General features: G+C 39.7%; 1 protein-coding gene across 1 annotated transcript in view; it reads right to left on the reverse strand.

Moving 5' to 3' along the window:
- Positions 1–20,839, reverse strand: part of LOC105474726 (staphylococcal nuclease and tudor domain containing 1) — a 439,238-nt gene that overhangs the window by 167,773 nt on the left and 250,626 nt on the right. The window contains exon 14 of the mRNA XM_011729557.3: positions 17,526–17,598. Within this exon, the coding sequence (XP_011727859.1) occupies positions 17,526–17,598 (73 nt within the window). The remainder of the gene's footprint in view (positions 1–17,525; positions 17,599–20,839) is intronic.

Consider the following 20,839-nt stretch of genomic DNA (forward strand, 5'->3'; position numbering starts at 1 on the left):
ATATGCAAAGCACCATTCGGACAATCACTGCAGTCCACTAAAATAAAGTGAAATCCTGTTAGAGGAACAGATTAGGGACCCTCAGAAAATGGTCTGGGCCAGGCATGGTGGCCTCATGCCTGTAATGTTTTGCCTGAGGCAAAAACATTGCTTGAGCCGGGGAGTTTGAGACCAGCCTGGCCATCATCATGGGACCTTGCCTCACAAAAAGAAAGAAAGAAAAAGAAAAAAAAAAAATCAGCTGGGCGTGGTGGTGCACATCTGCAGTCTTATGTACTCAGGAGGCTGATGTGGGAGGATAGCTTAAGCCTTGGAGGTAGAGGTTGCAGTGAGCAGTGATGGCACACCACTGCACTCCCAGCCTGGATGACAGAGTAAGACCTTGTCTCATTCTTTAAAAAAACAAAGCAAGGCAAAGCAAAGATAATGGCCTGGATGTTATACATAATCACTAAAACTGGAAATAACCTAAATATCCCTCAACTGGGTATAAATTTTAGTACACCACACAATGGAATACTACTCTACACTAAAAAAGACATGGGCAACAACATGTATGAATCTCAAATACATGATTACATTTGTATGACATTTTGACAAAGGTTAAACTATAGTTAAACAGAACAACACGAGTGGTTGCCAGGGACTAGAAGTTGACTCTAAAAGGAATGGAGGAATTGGGACGATGGAACAGTTCTACTATCTTGACTGTGGTGATGATTTCATAAATACATGTTTCTCAAAATGCACATTTGCCAAAACTCACAGAATTATATGCTAAAAATGAGAACATTTTACTGTATATAAATTATACCTTTAAGAATATACACCAACACAATAAAAACAACCTGCCCAGGAAGAATATACAATATTTTAATTTTTAACTCAAGAAAACTTATGCTGTAATTAATCTGCAAGTAGTTTGGAGAGAATAGCAAATTCAAAATTAACCACCCAGTCATTGTGTTTTAAATCAACTACTTTGATCACTACTTTGAATACTAGTATATTAAAGTACTTAAAACATTTTAACAAGAAAATGGTTTAGATGAGAAAGCAAGAGGTTAGAAAAGCACAGAAAAAAAAGTCTCATTGGTTCCCCAAAAGCAGCATAAGAAAGTCTAAACTTTCAGCAATAGCTAAAAGAAAGCATCAGATGGAGCATGAGGCCATCTACATGGGCCATAAAGAGGACATATTTTGTTCAAATAAAGAAAAAAGTTCTACTAAGTACATATGCCTACTGACATTTCTTTTCTACCTTGAAATAAAATCATGTGATACAGCTTAATGTGAATAAAGTAATACCCAATTCTCAATCAAATAAAAATTCTATACAAGCTCAGAGACTGTTCTCTTATTGAATGACTTTCTGTTTCCCAAATTTAACCATATGAAATTATGCTGTGAGAACCATTCAGTTTAACCTTTAGAAATGAAGTCATTGCCTTTTAGTGGTAAAAATCTGCATTTTATCATCAACAGGAAATACAATGCCCTTGGCTTATTCTAGAGAATCTTTTTTTTTTTTTTTTTCAAGATAAGTTAGGCATAGAAAGTGCAGATGATGGTGTATCTGTGCCTCAAGTACAAAGGGCAGAAATAAGAATATATTTAGTCAGGATAAAGTATCAAGCACATAAGCTTGCTTTCTTCCTGTCTTCAATGTTCTTTCTCTAACTTGGCTGAGAGGCAGCCATCAAGGCAGTGCCAAAGGTGCCAGGTGATGAGGGCTGCCAACCCACAGAACTATCTGAAAGGTATGGCTCATAATTCTTGCTGTACAGAAAAGTTTCCATGAATAAATCTGTCTCCCTACCTCATCTCAAACTGTCCCTTTTCCCCATTTTTCCATATTCTAACTTCTCAACACACTAGTCTTACAATTTTTTGTTAACTCAATACTCAGTGTTCATAATATCATGACTTTGTAAACGATAGCCCTCCAGTTAGAGAGCTTCCTCCCAAGGGTTCTTCCATCCTCCTGCTGACCTCTGCAGGGTGGCTTGCTAGGATTCCCCTTGGCCAAGACTGGCAATTCTTTTCACAACCTTTCCCAGGTTGCTTCCTCGATCCATGCCTTCCGCTTTATTGGTTTGTTTCCCTTCGTTTTTGTGAAACAAACAAACAAACAACTACAAACTATTTCACAGAGAAAACGTCTTATCTCTCTGAGGTCAAGTAAGTAAATATACCATTGATTTTGTAGTTTTATTCGGAGAAAAACTATCCTACTCTTGAATATGTTGAATCAACAGATAAACTTCTTCCATTATTCATCAGTATAGTAATGTACTATATTTTTGAAATGACTGAATGCTTTAGTAATGACGTGAAGAAAATTTATTTTAGTATGCAACTTAATTGTATCTACTCAAACACAGGAATAAGAGAGAGTGGTTCAGACATACCAATTTGTAAGAAGAAAATGTTTATAGGAGAGTTTAACACACTGGGAGGTATACCTTCCAATTATTTTCAGCTAAAATATTCTACAAAAGCAGGTACTTTACTCAAATTACAACCATCCAATTTATATCAAATACACCATTAAATTGTAATGGTTAAAAGTAGCATTTCTACTTTGAACTGGTAAAAATAAACACAGAAAAAGGCCATTTAGACTTTTAACAATTCTAGAGTTACTTTTCTAAGAATTAAATGATAATGAATTTTTATAGGAAGACTACAATAAACATCTTACACATTTTCAGAATTGACACATGAGACTGGGCTAAAAACATAGCTTATGCATGGTATGTGGCACTGAGAATACGAAATAAAGCAAATCAACCACCATCTACAACTGTGCACATCAATTACAAGGCTAGGAGTAAAAAATAACAGGTTTAAAATACTATTTTTTTCTTTAACAATTTTGGATCAATTTTTGTCACTTCCAAAGTCTCTATAGGCAAGAGGTAAGAACTTATTATAGAACCAGAAAATGGCTTGAGAGATAATTAAAATAAAATGTGCAGAGTAAAGAATTTAAAAGACATCTGATGAGGCGCAAGTCTTCATTTCATGGGCAAATCAAGAACTTGGGCCAAGGAAATTGATGTCACACTTAACTGTGCCCCACCCAAGACAAGAATGCAACTTCAGAAAATAACAGAGAAAAAAAAAAAAGTCAGCAAGTAACCTATAATATAAAAATTATCTTAAAATCAAAATAAATGTTAGGAAAGGCTAAATGGCTAAAACACTTTTAATACTTTCTAAAAATAATATGAACATTCATTTTTGCCTGCAGACACACCAGTATAGGTTCAATAAACCTTAAGTGAAAGTTTTATTTTTATGTCTAATTAATCTTTTAAAGCCTTACATTTTTAAAGCATTAATAAAAATAGATAATTATACAATTCAGGAGAGAAAGTTCTAGTTTTTTTTTTTTTTTTAACATGGAGAAAAAAATGGCAACAATTATGACAGAAATTTATTACTAATTAAAACAGAAGGTGGTCAATGTTTTGAAGAACAACAAATGCATCCAATTAAAAACCCAATCATTTTACTCACTAAAGATTTATAGGATGATGTTGTTAAAAAATATATGCTATTCTTTGGCCTAGGTTTCTACTTTATGGACATGTTCTGAGAAAATAATTATAGACTATGATTTATCTAAAGGAACAAATGTTTATGAGAGGAAAAAACAATAAAACAACTCCAATATCCAACAATAGAAGGCTGATTAAATCAATTCTAGTAGAACAATTTACAGCATTCATTCATCCAACAATATCTACTAAGTACCTACTTGGTGCCAGATACTCTTCTAGCACCTGACTGTATAAGTTAAGAATAACACAGCAAGGCTTCCCGTCCTGAAAAGAGCTTATAATACTTAAAAAGAAAAAGAAATAAATAAGGAAACCCACATTCTGGTGAATAGAAGAGTTAGTAGTACAGATAATTTCTATTATTTTCACTCACATTTGATGCATTTAAAAACAGAAACTTTGATAGAAAATTTGAATGAAGAAAAATATGCCTAAGGTTTTGTTTATAAAAGAAAAAAGTCATCTGGGGGCGGTGGCTTACGCCTGCAATCCCAGCACTTTGGGAGGTGGAGGCGAGCGGATGACTTGAGGTCAGGAGTTCGAGACCAGCCTGGCCAATATGGTGAAATCCCGTCTCAACTGAAAAAAAAAATACAAAAATTAGCCGAGTATGGTGGCAGGCACCTATAATTCCACCTTCTTGGGAGACATGAGAATCACTTGAACCTGGGGGAGGCAGAGGCTGCAGTGAGCTGGGATTGTGCCATTGCACTCCAGCCTGGGCTACAAAGTGAGACTCTGTCTAAAAAATAAAAAAGAAAAAAAGAAAAAGAAAAACATCTATTAATATTCAAGTCTGATTAAGCTTTGCCTAGATAAACTTCTACATTATTAAAGGTCAGAAAACTAATTGTCCCTTTAGTTTGTAAGTGTCAGCATTCAACATTCACTGCAGTGAATTAGCTCTTATAATTAATTGTTCTATATATTTTGAAACAAATAAACATTATTGATGCTATAATAAAGTCTGTATACTGATGTGGAAACAGCTTGACCTGAAGCTGCATGTGAAATCTGCTCTATGATTCCATCAAAAACAGATTGAAGCACAGTGTTTTATGGTACTAATAACACCAAACTAAGTAGTCTTTTTCTAAGGACTAAGAGTTTAATGTGGCTGAGTGCAGTGGCTCACACCTGTGTTCCCAGCACTTTGGGAGGCCCAGGTGGGAGAATCACTTGATTCAGGAGTTCCAAATCAGCTCTGGCAACAAAGCAGCAGATCCTATCAGCAGAGGATAGAGATCCTAACTCTACAAAAAAATTTGTAAAAATTAGCCGGGTGTGGTAGCGTGCATGAAGTCACAGCTACCCGTGTAAAAAGAGTGTGGACAATGGGTAGAAAACAAACAAAAACCATACATTAATATGATGTGAGAATAAAAATTTGTTCCTAGTAAGGACAGCAACTTGTAAAAAAGCCCAACAGCCAGGATCAGAAATAGATTTAATAAAGCATACCCATGCATGCATAAAAATATGTGAAACCACGCTTAAACAATAATGAAACTACTTTTACAGAATGATACTTTCAAAGTAGTTGGAAACGTAGTTAGTGTTTTAGGTGTATTTGGGAATTCTAATTTTTCTTAAAGAAAATACAGAATTAATCTTACCCCACCCAGCAGCTTTACAATTTTGTTATGATGTAACCACACGTGGATATTGTATTGGGGTTCTAGAATTGAGACTCTAAGGATCTTGTCTATCAGTGGAAAATGATGTACCACAGAGTGCATGAGTGATGGCAGAGAATTGAGATAGCTTTGGTGAAGATAACAGAAGTTAGTTTGTTCAGTTAAGGATCTCACAACATTGTCATTTCTTTCTCCACCAGTACACACGTGCTGATGGATGCTCTCAGGATTCCTCACTCATTCAAAACTACATAGACACCATCATTATGTACATGTATGCATTTCCTATTGTTAGGAAACTCCTAAAAACTACAGATCTAAAGATAAGACACAGTTTCTGCTGACAACTCAGGTGGGAAGATATCTAGCTTTTGCTGCCCCCTTGCTTTCCTTCATTCCACAAATACTGCTCTATGGTCACCAGTAACTCATGGAATTGCACTGTCCACTGGATAGTTTTCAATTTCATCTTACTTGACCTTGAAGCTGGAGACTCAATTCTTGCCTTGTGAAACTCTCTCTCCTCTTAATTTGTACATTACACTCGCCTGATTTATCTCCGACAGCTTGGGCGGCAACTTTTTAAAGTCTGTTTGTTCAAACACTCCCCATCCATAAGTAATCTTGAAATAAAGGGCTTGGCCTAGGGACTCTTCTCTCTTAATGTTCTCTTGGCATTTTTGTACACTCACATGTAGGTGTCCTATAGTCTTAAAACTAATGCATGAAGCCTAGGCCACTAATGGCTCATTAGTGCCTCAATTTTAACATGTTCAGAAAGTCTTAATTTTCCTTGCAAACCCACTCTGCCATCATTTACAATATCAGAAAAGAAGCACCAGCATCAACCAGATATTTGGAATGCTCATGCATGACACTTGATGTAACTTCCCTTCCTTGACCCCAATCCAAACAACCACTCAATTCTACCAGTTCTTACACCAAAATAGATCTCACATTTATCTTTCTGCCTCCATTGCCACAATCCTAGTTTCAGCCACTATTCAGCAATCACCAGGTGAACTGCAAATTCTCCCCAACCATTGTTTCAAGTCTATCTCGAAATAACAGCCAAAATGGAAAAAAAGAAAAATTTATAGATATATACCTAGCTAACTCTCTTTCTCTGTGTGTGTATATATATATGTATACACACACACATACACACACACATGCTGTCCTAATTATTCTACTCCCATTTCAATGATTTCTCACTGTTCTTCAGATAAAATTCAAAATCCTTTTCAGGGACTACAATGTCCAAATTATTCAGTTATTCATTCTCCCATTACTATCCTCACATTGCAGCAATGCTGACTGGTCTTCCATTGTGAATACAAGCAAATTTCCACCTCAGGACTTTCATATACAACATTTCATCCTTTGGCCCTGAACAAGATCTTCTGCTAACTCCTTCTTTGGGCCTCACTTTGAAATCACTTCAAGGACTTTATCAGACCACTTAGAATAAGCTATGGCCACCAGTATACACTCTCCCAGGACTCTGTACTCCCATTATGATTGTAATTATATAACAAATTGTGTATTCCCTGTAAAGACTATAGCTGTCTTGTTTAATATATTCTCAACAATCAGCATTCTGCCTGGCATATGAAAAGCTCTCAATAAATACTTATTGTTTGATCATTCATTCACTGATTCAACATGAGGAATGCATTTAAAAAACAAGACAGAGATGGCACATGTTAAATGTCAAAAAAGAGATAAAGAGGCAGTAAAATAACTCAGGAGAGGGAGCGGTAGGATTTGGGACTGGAATTGGATGAAGAGTTTAAAATGTAAATACTACTGAGGATGATAATGACAGCTCTCATTTATAGAGGACTTTCTGTGTGCTAGGCAGAATGCTAAGCAATTTAATAATAATGAACACCAGGCTGGGAGCAGTGGCTCGCACTTGAGCCCAGGAGTTCGAGATCACCATGGGCAACATGGCAAAACCTCATCTCTACAAAAAAATAAAAACTTTGCCAGGCGTAGTGGTGCACACCCGTGGTCCCAGCGGCTAACGCAGGAGGGTCATCTGAGCCCGGGAGGCAGAGGTTGCAGTGAGCTGAGATTGCGCAACTGCACTCCAGCCTGGGCAACAGAGCTGAGATCCTGTCTCAAAAAAAATAATGAACACCAGCATGTGAACCACTGCTCTCTGTTGAGCTCTTACGTCAACTGTTTAAAACAGCTACATGTATTAATTCACTCACTCATACCACAATCTAATGAGGTAAGTGCCATTATCATACCCATTTCCCACAGGGGAAAACTGAGGTACAGAAATAAAAAATAACATCCCCAAGGCACCAAGGTTATAAGCAATTGAGGCACAATTGAACCCCAGTAATCTAATGTTAGAGCCCATGCTAATCATCGTAACTCCATACTGCCACTATATTCTAGAAGACACGCACCCCTTTGGCTGCATTCTTTTACTAACTTGCCCACTTACAGTTAATAACCAGTACAGCCAATCCTCTACCTTGGAGTATGGGGCACTTTTTTTCGAACACAAGTTCATGCTGTTTGAGCCCATCACTTGGCAAATTGAATCTAAACTGGGCACTATAATGAGATACAAAGATTCCCTTCTCAGGAGTTTAGAAACTAGTAAGGAAAACCAATGCACATATATTAAACAACTTACGAAATTACCAATTTATCAACAAGCACAAAATCATGGTAATATGATTATGTAAATGTTGAAGGGCAAGATCAGAAGGCAGTGGGGATAAAAGGGGAGAAATTACCTGGAAGAAGAGACATATGCCAGGGAAGAAGGCATGGCCAGCAGGGGAGAAGAGAGAGCATTGCAAAAAGAAGAAATGCGATTCAACAAATGCTAATTAACAATGAAGTCTGAGTCAGTCAACTGAGGACCTTAAGTAGTGGATGAGATGAATACGATATAAAGAAAATAAATGGGCTCTACTGTGGGTGAAGTATCCGGCGATGTTGCAGTAATGCAAATCAATAGAACACAGGCCTTCCTCCAAATTAGAAATCTTGGTAATAGCTTACATTTTCAGGCCCCTTCCAAATTCAATATTGTATTAGGAATTCTATAATTTCTTCCTGAGAACACCATTTCCTGAACAACTGAGGCAGAAAACTACCAGGGCATTTCAAAGCAACCCTGGGCTCTAATTTCAAAATATCTGGATGTTAACACTGCAAGGAGTGTCCAAAATTCTGTACGACGTATTCTGTAGGGAATATGTTGTAAGCATGCTAAATAAAGACTTAAAATACAAGTAAGCAGAATGTCTATGTTAGTAAAATTACTTACTTTGAAATGTTTACATAAGCAATAGCCACAGGACACAATGAGTTCAATCCAAGGCTAAGTAGTGTTATGATGGTAAAGTGGAGAGTGAATCTGGGGCTATGCAGAAATATTTCAAGTTTTATCACATCACTCAGCAGCCATGGGACAGATCAGACAATCCAATCACACACCTCAACCTGGGAATCAGAAATTTTGTCAACTGCCTCCAAAATATACTTACATTCATCCCTGTAATGGGCTCATTTAACCAATTTTGACCCATAAAATAGAATCACAGAGTGTTATCTACATGCACCCAGAGAATGGGAAAGAGAACAATCGAAGAGCCTGGACCAGCTATAGCCGAATCTATGGCCAGAGGAACTCTCTTTGGAAAAAGATGCTACTTTATTTGGAAAAAATGTTCCTAACTCCCTCAATTTCCTTTCTCATGTCTTTGAACAAAGAAGAAAGGAAAAAATCATTATAGCTCAGTACACTTCAATGAATGCTAGGACCCTGTTGCCGAGGAGCTCATTTGCATGCACTCCTGTTTGTGAAGGCACAGTTAAACAAGGAAGCAGAAGGAAACCAGAAAAATTTATGGCAGAAAGCTTCCTGATAATAGAATCCATGACAGTGACATGCTACTGACTATACTGGGAGGAAGATATTTTTGTTATATAAGAAGGAACAAATAAAGAAGCCCTGTCTCTAACAGTGCTCCACCTCTGGGCAGCTCACCTGAGTAAACATTTTCTCAGAGGTGTTGAATTGCAGAGCTAGGACACTCACACCAATGGACAAGAAGCTGTGCCCTGCTTTCAAAGTCCAATCCTAGCTCCCTACCTCAAGGTTATCTGCTCTGGTGCCTGAATTTTCCAAGACAAGACTGTTCTGAACAAAAAGCTAAACCGAGTAAGCTACAGACTCGGAACCAGACATGATGCAGATGAAAGAGACATATTCACTTTCGAAATTTTTTTTTTTTTAGGACTTTCACAGCCAAATTATTGTTCATGTTTCCAGGTACAGAGGAGGCAACAAAACTAAGATTTTCAAAGCATAGAATTCTATAATCATTTATTGCCCACCATATACGTGGTTTTGTATTTCTCTTGCTTCTACAATTGTTTCCCCTGTTAAAAGATAATTTTCAGTAAGGTAAAATCTCGACTCTTATTCAAATATAAAATAAACTTCATATAGAAAATTTCATTTTGACCCCACTAATTAATAAGGGAACCAGAAAGGCTCAAAGAGACTAAAGAACAGATATAAATTAAGTTACTAGGAATACTGAGGTGAATTTGCTAAAGTTGCAAAAACAAAGTCAAACGAGGGAGTAAAAATGTAAAGTTTGAAATCATTTCTCTTACAGGGTGGAAATCAATTGTATCTCTTCAGGACCACATTTCTACATCTCTATCTACAAAGATGCAAAACAGCCCAATTAATAGAAGCTAAATAAAAGAAGTGAGAAACCATGTCCTAAATTTGGTGCCCTCCAAAAACAACACAACTCAGTCAAAAAGTGGACTAAAATCTATAAAAGGAGGTACTGAAACACAATTATCACTAACTGTGGTACCTGCTGCAATGAAATTTTGAAAAAATTCCCAGGTAAATAAAAAATGCTTTCAAATTTACTTAAGAGAAGGATGGCCCTGTAGTTCTGGCAAATATGAACAGGGGAGTTTCAAAAAACAAAGTGGTTGCACAGAACTCATATGAACAAAGAAACTATGGACAGCCAGGTGTGGTGGCTCACGCCTGTAAGTCCCAGTTACTTGGGAGGTTGAGGCAGGAGGACCTCTTGAGCCCAGGAGTTTGAGTCCAGCCTGGGCAACATAGTAAGATCTCATCTTAAAAAGAAATAAAGGAAAAAAAGAGAAAAAGAAACAAACTATGGGCAAAAAAACTCCAACACAATAAAGCAATGCTTTCCATCACAAGGGTGAGAGCAATTGGCTGAAGCAACTCTCTGGTAGAATCAAGATCAAGGTCTTCTTAGTAACATCCAACTCTTAGCAGAGACATATGATAGAAGAGGTGAAAAGAGAAAAGAGGACCGGACATGGTGGCTCATGCCTGTAATCCCAGCACTTTGGGAGGCTGAGGCGGGCGGATCACCTGAGGTCGGGAGTTCAACACCAGCCTGACCAACATGGTGAAACCCTCTCTATCAAAAACACAAAAACTAGCTGGGTGTGGTGGCGCGTGCCTGTAATCCCAGCTACTCAGGAGGCTGAGGCAGGAGAATTGCTTGAACCTGGGAGGTGGAGGTTGCAGTGAGCTGAGAGGGCGCCACTGCATTCCAGCCTGGGCAACAGAGCAAGACTCTGTCTCAACAAAAAATAAAATAAAATAAAATAAAAAACAGAGAGAGAGAAAAGAGGCCAGTCATGGGGGCTCACTCCTGCAATCCCAGCACTTTGGAAGGCTGAGGTGGGAGGGTCACTTGAGCTCAGGAGTTTGAGACCGGCCTGGACAACAAGTGAGACCGCATGTCTATTTTTTTGAAAAAAAAAATTAAATTAAAAATATAAGAGAAAAGAAAAAAAAAAAAAAAAGAAAGAGTTTGAAGTTTTTTCCAAAGTCTGGGAGAAACTTACAAGGTGGCTGCCACTTTGGCATCAGAGGTTGTGTGCCACAGAGGTGATGGCATGTTTCTGTGCAGCGAGGATCCAAGCCAGTCACCTGCACATTGTAGTCCAACTAGAGTTCAATAAACTTTGCTTGAAGAAAGAAGAAGAGAGAAATAGAGCAATATCTTTTCCTAAACTAGTAACAACCTGAGCTACCAAATACAACAGGGATGCAAGAAAGCCACCAGGATAACCCAACACTCCCACCAACCATGGCTTCCAGTCAAGGGACCAACCATATGGTTGACAGCACACATTGCTTGCTGTGGAGAGCAAGTTCTGCAGACAGTAAGCTGGCTCTTCCAGAGTTCCTTTGGAATTTTCTCAGAGTAGCAAATGCAGACCCCAGCAGTGGAGCCAGCAGCTACTGTGTGAATGAAGCTCCAGTGCTAGGCAACCCCTCTAGGTCACAGAAACCCACCCGACAGAACCACAGGCCTTGATGTTGTGCCATCTGGACAGTAACTTAGACTGCAGTTGGCAAGAGAGACGTGAGAACATGGTGTAGGGCCAAGGGGGGTAAAAAAGGTAAGGGCTATTTAAAACAACAAAAAAAACAAATACACTCAGAGAGCATTTGTGCCATCAAAAATACCAGAGATTAGAAAAAACAAAAAGCTGAAAGGAATTTTAGAATCACGAGAGTAAGAAAAATAAATCTAAACTAGGTGGGCCAGAAAACATAGAAGACAAACTGCAATTTAACACAGACCTAACTCATAAAGCCCCTGTGTGATTTTGCTCCTTTTATCTTCTTCAGACTTAGCAGGCAAACCACTCTTTTCTCTTTTTAATTCTCTCTCTCTTTTTGAGACGGAGTCTCGCTCTGTCACTCAGGCTGGAGTGCAGTGGCGCTATCTTAGCTCACTGCAACCTCTGCCTCCCAGGTTCAAGCAATTCTCCTTGCCTCAGCCTCCCAAGTAGCTGGGATGACAGGTGCCCGCCACCACTCCCAGCTAATTTTTTTGGTATTTTTTTAGGAGAGATGGGGTTTCACCATGTTGGCCAGGCTGGTCTTGAACTCCTGACCCTCAGGAGATCTGCCCACCTCAGCCTCCCAAAGTGCTGGGATTACAGGCATGAGCCACTGTGCCTGGGCTTTTAAAAATTCTCTTTAGCCAAAAAGAATATTTTTTTTTTCTTATGCTTCCATCAAGGCCTAAACATTCAAAACGAGCTAAGGAAAGGTAACACCTACAGAAATCTCAAAGAAAGGATGACAGTGCTACTAAAGTTTAAGAGGGCAATGAAAACCCGAAACTGAAGGCAGAGGTCAGGAGCACATGCTGGAGAAAGTCCAACCCTGTCTACCAATCTATTTCTTATCTATTGATTTAATCTTATCTGTTTTAAAGGAACACTTCAATCCTTTATATTAGCAAGTCAGAATCCTACTGGTCAACTCTGTAAGACTTCGTTTCATGAATAACAGGGCACCAAATGTCTGATCTTCTTCCCCTGTGCCCTGCACCTTCCCCAAAGCTGGTCACTGGGTCACTCCAAACCATGGCTTAATTTTTAGGCTAGGTGTGGTGGTTCATGCCTATAACAGCAATATTTTGGGAGGCCAAACTGGGAGGATCACTTGAGGCCAGGGGTTTCAGATCAGCCTGGACAACATAGCAAGATCCTGCGGGTGTGATGGCATGCACCTGTAGACCCCGTTACTCAGGAGGTCGAGTCAGGAATATCGCTTGAGCCCAGGAGTGCAAGGCCACAGTGAGCTATGACTGTGCCACTGTACTTCCAGTCCAGTCTTGGTGATAAAGTGAGACTCTGTCTCCTTTAAAAAAAAAAAAAATTCAATAATACTATGTATTTCCAACAAAATCAGTCACGGAGAAAGGCGGTTATAAAAAAGTGCTATGTAACATGAGCATGAAACCAAGCCACGTCCAAAGGAGCACAGCAGCAGTTAACAGATAAAAAGACCCATGGATTAAGAGAATAAATACTGTAATAGTGAAATTAACAGAGGAACTGTCAGGACTACATAATATGAAAAGGCAGAATATATTGAAAAGAAGACAACCCCTATTCTGGGACTTTCAGAAATAAGACTGAAGAGGATGCTGTCTTCTTGTACCATCAAACAAAATCGTAACTTCTCATGCACAGAGGACAGACACAAAAGGAAAAGGACAGAGAAGAAAACTCAGATATACACTATGACTCATTGAGTCCTATTCCCATATAAGAGGAAGATGGAGAAGTGGAGGTAAAGGTAAAAGGTAAAATCAGCACTCGCAGGGCTGGCTGCAACTCGAGGAGTGGGGAGCTCTCTCTAATCTCAGAACCATAATTGATTTGTCTGATCTACCAGAACAACAGTAAGCCATGCACCAGCCCCATTTTATTGCCTGTTTTACACTCTGTATCTGCAGGAGATTGTATTTATTACGGAGCAGGCTACAGCAAAAACAATAATAAACCTAAGATAAAGAACAGCTGAGAAACCTGAGATAAAGAACACTGACATGCATATTCCAACTTTTTCTGTGCTGGTGAGGGAGGGAACTGAGACAGGATCAATGAAAAACAAAACCAACTAATAATGAAAACACAGATGTATGAAGTCAGTCACCACAGAACTATCCTTCAAATCAAGTAAGACCTAGTACCAAGTCGGTCAAATTCTCAGCTGGTTCTACACACTCTGGAACATTCTGGCCTGAAAGGAAACCAGATTATGATAGAAATGGCAGCAGTGGCTGGTACTTCTAATAGCCCAGTACCTATACTGTGAAAAATTGGAAATAACAAAAAAACCAGTAACTTCTTTAGGATCTAAAGTACCAGCTTGGGAGTATGTAATTTTCTTCCTTTAGTGGTTACCCTAAAAATAGGTGTAAGAGATGCAGATGGGTCAACATACACATACACACACACACACACACACACACACACACACACACATATATTTATTTATTTTTGGTAGAGATGGGGTCTCACTACATTGACCAGGCTGGTCTTGAATTCCTGAACTTAAGCAATCCTCCCACCTCGGCCTCCCAAAGTGCTGGGATTATAGGTGTGAGCCACCACGCCTGGTCTAGTGGGCCAAGTTTTTATCAAAGCCTTAGAGAAACTGGGGGTTCATTCAGTTGGTGTTATATGCAGATGTTCTGCCCATCTTACGGAAAACTCAAAACTCAGTTGACTCTGACATCAAAACCCATCTGTAATAACAAACAAGAAGGCCGGCTTATTTGGCCACTACAGAGGCTGGTATCTTACCTTCCAAGGCAAGCCATCATCCTCACACTCCTGTGCTTAGATGAGTCACTTCCAACCACATGCAATCGGCCAAGCAGGTCTTGTATTTGCTAGGTCTTCATACAAAAGCATTTTAACGCACTCTGACCCTTACTCTGTGAAATCATTTTTTAAACGGCAGGAGAAGAGATAATGGAAAAGGAGTAGAAACTCAACTCCTAAAGATGGAGGCAGTTGACACTAGAACAAAATTACGGGTTATTTGCCCCACCATCATGATATAATCTCTTCCATACAACACATTTCTTAACAGTGTTTAGGAGACAGAATGTGCACTTATGTATGTCTGTTTTTTCACCAATGATGTGTAGTGGGATGGAGAGGAGGGTGGTGAGAGGTATTATGCACAAACAGCAGTTCATTGTAAATTATTTCGGCAGCATATTCCCTACACTGTCAGCTCAACAAAAACTTCCATTTATCATGGCCTGCAACTAAGAGGGGCATCAATCTGGGGCAGTAGGTAACACAGTTAAAGATTAAAAAAAGATTAAGAAACCTCTGTGAAACCATTACGTATATGTACATTACATTGTCTTTTTCCCTGTTTATTCTTCATCTGGCTGTAAGCCGTTTGCCCATCTGACCCCACACCTGTCCCACAGACAGCAAAATTGCCAGCATGCTTCAGGAAGCAGAAAACCCATACATCTCACTTAAATGGAACAAGGGCACCCAACATACACACAGACTTAACACTGTGATGGAAAGAAGGGAAGGTTAGAAGGTGGGAGAAGACAAAACTCCTCTATTAAAGAGGGCACAGAAAAACTGCAATCTTAGGTGAATAATTTGTGATTCAGGCAGACAAGGTCATATCTGACATCCATTTAAATCCAACAGCTTTTTCACTTTCAGTCTCCCATTTGCCCAAGCTTTACTCTTTTATGTGGTGACTGAGAGAAATTTAATTGGCATTTATGTTTAAGAGCAAACCAATCCTCCAATATTGAGACAGAAAAGATAATAAAAATTGGTATGAAACTGAGCTAGACTTTAAGGGGAAGTTGGTGGGGTAGGAATAAAAGTAAATAAATAAATGAAGACACGTTTCACAAGACCCACTGCTAATGACAACAGAAATAAAGGAATAAAAAAAGCATCAGAAATCATCAAGGCAGGAGGCAGCATAAGATTCAGAGACAGCAATGAAGATATTTAGGACACTACATGGAGGGGTACGGAGAGGACAGCCCTGAGACCGGTGTGCCTGAACCTCAAAACCTCCTTAGAGTTGCTTCACCTCACTGCTGGTGTTAAATGAGAACTAGAAATGAAACTATCCCTAAGGTTGAAATCAGCCTCTGGAAGGCCCTGGAGTATGGGCCCCACATAAGCTTTTGGATGGGCATATTTGGCCCTTTGTGTAGAAGAGTTTTCATCGCATTTTCCAAACCATTTGTAACTTTTTTCTCCTGCTGATGAATCGCCAAAAATTTGTCCTTTTATTACTATAACAGCTTTAACAGCTTTACTAAAAGATCAATATTAAGGAAAGCATTGTTGAGAATGCCGCACACATACATAAAAATATTAATAATATATATGCAAAGAATAACTCAGCTGGGTAAGCTACACAGAAAATAGGCCAAGTAAGATCGCACTGGGTGAGTCACACCTGTTAAAAATGAACATTAGCAGATACACCATAGTTACCTGTGGCTCAAAGGCCATTAGCTACAGGTTTCTGGGCTTCTCAGGATTCTAAGCCACAAAAAGTGCATATCACTTTACTTCACCAACTTAACAGAGGCCCCAGCCTCTAGACTGAAGTCCAGTTAATGTGTTGTAGGTAACATTGTTTAACCTATAATCTGTAGTGACTGGTTATACAGAAAGAAAAGCTCAACAGAGTCCCACCGTTTAAGATGAGCAGGGGACCACTATACCCAGACAAGGGGGAGCCTGCCAGACACATTTGTAGCAAGCAATCACCAGGAGAACAGAAAAAGCCTCAGCCAGGCCTGGGCACACCACATAACAGGAATATAATACACTCTGATTCATCACTCCTGCAGCCTAGGCTGAGCTCTAGCACTTTTGTTTATACTAGTATTTTCTTCTCAGTGCCCAAGGCAAATTCCCTGAGTGCCTAAGCTAAGATTTACCAGCTCTTCCTCCTTCCATCTCCCCTGGGCTTCATCTCCCCTGGGCATCTTCCCTATGCATGGCACAGACCTGATCCTCTCCTTAACCATTAGTGACCGTGGTGTTGAAATGGATGGTGTATGTCTCAGCAATAGAGTGCCTTTCCTGGCCACCTGATCAAAATCAGCACTTACACCACTCACTATCCCCTTGGCCAGTTTTATTTCTCTTCACAGTAGTTTTCGTTACCTGACATTGTAACTGCCTCCCTTTTCCACTTGAATGTAGGGAGTTCAGCAGTTTTCTTCATTGTTATATTCCTAGTGCTTAGAGCAATTCCTGGCATACAGCAGGCACTCAATAAACACTTATTGACTAAATGAATAAACTATCTCAACTATCAAACGGATCTATTCAGCCAAAGAGACCCCAAACACTCAAAGGTAAAGTCCTTACAGCTAAAGAATCATTTGGACACAGCCTATTGGGAGCTCTAAAATATTGGTGCCATTGATTCTTCTTTATTATCTATATGTATTATCTCAAAGGATGTTCATACATTTCTCCATTCTGTCCCACTTACAGGCAAGCAGAGGAACAAGAGGTCATGAGGAAATCATGATGAATTCATATCCTTCTCCTGAAACCTATACTTACCTTTTGCCACTAAGACTTCCCACTCACAGCAAGAACTGGACAGGGGTTTTAAAAAGAGGCAATTTTATTTTAATACAACTGAGAAGAACTACCTTCCAAACTCAAAATACAGTAATTAAAAATGAAAAAGCAACATAGAGACAGTTCAGGTAAAGAAAAAGAATGAAGTTAATTCTGCTTTTCCAGATTATAAAACAGGCTCCCTATAGATACCTAAGTAGATGCCCCAGGCAGAGGGGAAAAAGAGTCACAGTCAGTGCCTGAAAAGAAGCGAGCTAGAGAAAACACATAAGCTGAGGTCCTTCAGCAAATATGCAGACACGCTCTTGAGCCTCTGAGCCACACAGCTTGATTCAGGGACTCGACTCACCCCAGATATATCTGCGACACGGTGGATAGGCACTTCCTTCTTGCTATGCAATCCTTTGCCATTCTTAATAGCTCTGTTAAGGAAGAAGAGAAAAACCGATTAAAATAAGAATCACAATGGGAAGGGGTAGGAGGGTGTGAAAATGAAGAGAGAAGTGAGGGTTGTTGAAGTGGGTATGTATGACTACCCAAGTCACACTGTACAATGCTGAGTAGCCAGTCCGTGCAAGAGGATTTGGTGGAGGGGGGATTATAAAGCTGCTCTTCTCTTAAGCCCAGTTACCAGCACGTGGCTGCCAGTTTCCACTAACAGTGTACTTAGTAATCAGAGGGCTCCCTCACTTGTTTCCAAATTAAAGGCATTGTTCCAGGCACAAAAGAAGAATCAGTTAGAGAAGCACATGCCTAAGAAACAGAAGTAATAACGTTTCTTCTGTGTTTAATCACATGAAACATTTTAAATGCAAAATATGTGGCTAGTGTTCCAATTCTAATGGAAATAAGTTCCTCCCAGGTAAAAAGATAAGTTGCCCTGAATGCAGCAATACTGTAGAGAAAAGTTATTTAACAGTAGGAAAAAAAATTAGCAAATGCTACGTAACTGACATTAAGTCTCATTTTCAATCAGTCTCAGCTATAATAAGAGGAGATTTAACAGGGAACTCTGGGACTCTGCCAAGCTCAGACATGGGTTGGTTTGCTCTAATCACCCAATCCTCTGAGTGGCAGCTCTGGGGACAAAAGCCTACGCCTCACTAGGTATGATCACTGGTATAACAATGAAGGACCACAGAATAAAAACTGACTGGTGAATCACTTGGTCCGTACACTGTTGTATAAGGGCCTTCTTGTATACCGCCAGCCTGCAGACATAGCAGGGAAGAGTTCTGAGCTTAGAGATAGAGAACTAGGGATTAGGGGATGTTCCTACGAATCTTATCTATGGAGACTTGACTTTTTAGGGTTTTTGAATTCCAGAGGAAGTGTTGAGAAAGCTGCCCAGCCCAGGGCCAAATGTCAGGGACCCTCACACTGTCAGCCAGATTTTCACTTCTTTCCTTTCAGGAACTCACTCAAGGAACACAGGTACAGGACACACTTCTGCAGGGGTTACTTTCAGGGTCATCACTTTCTAAAGTAAACCCTGATAAGCCAAATTGGGTGGGTATTGCTCAGTGCTAGGTAGAATAGTCATATTTCTTTCACACTTGGGCCTTTATCACCTACCTGAGCCCCCTTCCTTCATCCCAGGGGATCTGTCCCTCATTCAACTAATTTGAAATGCTTCTGATTCAGAAACAACAAAAGTTTTCCTAATATCTAGTTTCTAATCCCTGATATGGGCAAGTACTGAGCTAATAAAATAAAAATCACAGCCTCTCTCTCACTCTGATCTGAAATGCTAACTGAAAGACAGCACTTCCAAGCTCCTTGAATCCCGTGGCTCCTTCTGAATTTGAATCAAGGGCTTCAACTTTAGAAACTGTAAATGGGGCTGGGTGCAGTGGTTCACACCTGTAATTCCAGCACTTTGGGAGGCCGAGGCGGGCAGATCACTTGAGGTCAGGAGTTTGAGATCAGTCTGACCAATATGCAAAACCCTGTCTCTACTTAAAAAAAAAAAATCGGGCTGGGTGCGGTGGCTCAAGCCTGTAATCTCAGCACTTTGGGAGGCCGAGGCAGGCGGATCCCAAGGTCAGGAGTTCGAGACCAGCCTGGCCAATATAATGAAACCCTGTCTCTACTAAAAATACAAAAAAATTAGCTGGGTGTGGTGGCAGGTATCTGTAATCCCAGCTACTCAGGAGGCTGAGGCAGGAGAATTCCTCGAACCCGGGAGGTGGTGGTTGCAGGGAGCTGAGACTGCGCAACTACACTCCAGCCTGGGGGAGAGAGACTCCATTTAAAAAAAAAAAAAAAAAAAAGTCAGCCAGGTGTGGTGGTACGCACCTGTAATCCTAGCTACTTGGGAAGCTGAGGCAGGAGAATTGCTTGAACCCGGGAGGTGGAGGTTGCAGTTAGCCAAGATCACTCCACTGTATTCTAACCTGGGTGAAAGAGCGAGACTCTGTCTCAACTAAATAAATAAATAAATAAATAAATAAAATAAAATAAATTGTAAATGGGTAAAAATATTTCCCTTTACAATTTCCTCTAGTGATTTACCATTTAGGGATCCTGTTAGTGGTCAGCAACCAAGGCCGATTCTCAAGCTTTGCCCCTCACCCCTTGGGATTTGCAAGCTACCAGCGAAAGACTAGAGGTTGGTGGCTAGAAGCCAACTAACAACCCAACTCTTCCACCTCCCAAAGCCCTGCTTACATCTTGCAAGTCCTATTTCTATAACCTCCTCTGCCACCAACAAGCTCTCCTTATTTTGCTACTGCAAATTGGAAGGAGCAGCCTTTAAGATCGAAGCTTCTGTGAAGCAAGACAAGCTCTTTCCCACCCTGACAGTACCTTACCTCCTTCAAGGCAAGGCCTGCAAAGCATTCTGCAGGTCCTCTGGGGCACTAAATGCCTACAGCCTTATCCTTTAACAACAAGGACAACCAAAATAAATAGATCTGTTCTGTAAACAGACAGGTTCAAGTTAGAGCACTGCTGAAATCGTGGCCTTTCCTGGGGCTGGAGAATATCTCATATGCTTTGGGAAAAAAAGAACAGGGCCTGAGCAGTAAGTTAGAAAGCAAAGATCCTCAAGGCAAAAGCAGTGAGGTGGGAAACTATAATTCTGCTTTCTTTCTGTGACCACAAAGTAGCTCTGTGATATAAGCAGAAATCTAAGACTTAACCAAGACTAAATATGCTACCAAAGAGGAAAAAATTAACATCAGAAACCGGAATACGTGGATAATAGTGTACATATGACATTTAAAACAATAACACCAAAACAATTCTTTAAAATTGTCTTACTATTAATATTATTCATGTTCTACCCTGTTTCTAAAAAGCATATTATTGGATACGTGTTTGTGTTCTGGCATAAATTTTGGGAAAATGTCCAAAGACAATTTTTTCACACTTAAAATATTATCATTAAACTCGATCAACTTCTGGCACATTCAAGAGGCAGCAAGAAAGTAGCACTGTACCGTCATATATGAACCGAGAAGTAGTGCTTATTTTGTTAATTCTTCGTAAAAGAGAAGCAAAGTTCAAAGTTAACAATAGGTAGTTAATCACTAAATTCAAATATGCCCACCTAGGAAGCACTCTAGCCTCTTAGCAGCATACTAGACCCAGGCTGCAAAGTGGGAAGGATCTGTGAGAAAAGAGCAGAATAACCTGTGGCAGCACAGGTCTCCTTCCCTG

This window comes from Macaca nemestrina, chromosome 4, assembly GCF_043159975.1.
Source record: "Macaca nemestrina isolate mMacNem1 chromosome 4, mMacNem.hap1, whole genome shotgun sequence".
NCBI classification, from domain to species: Eukaryota; Metazoa; Chordata; class Mammalia; order Primates; family Cercopithecidae; genus Macaca; species Macaca nemestrina.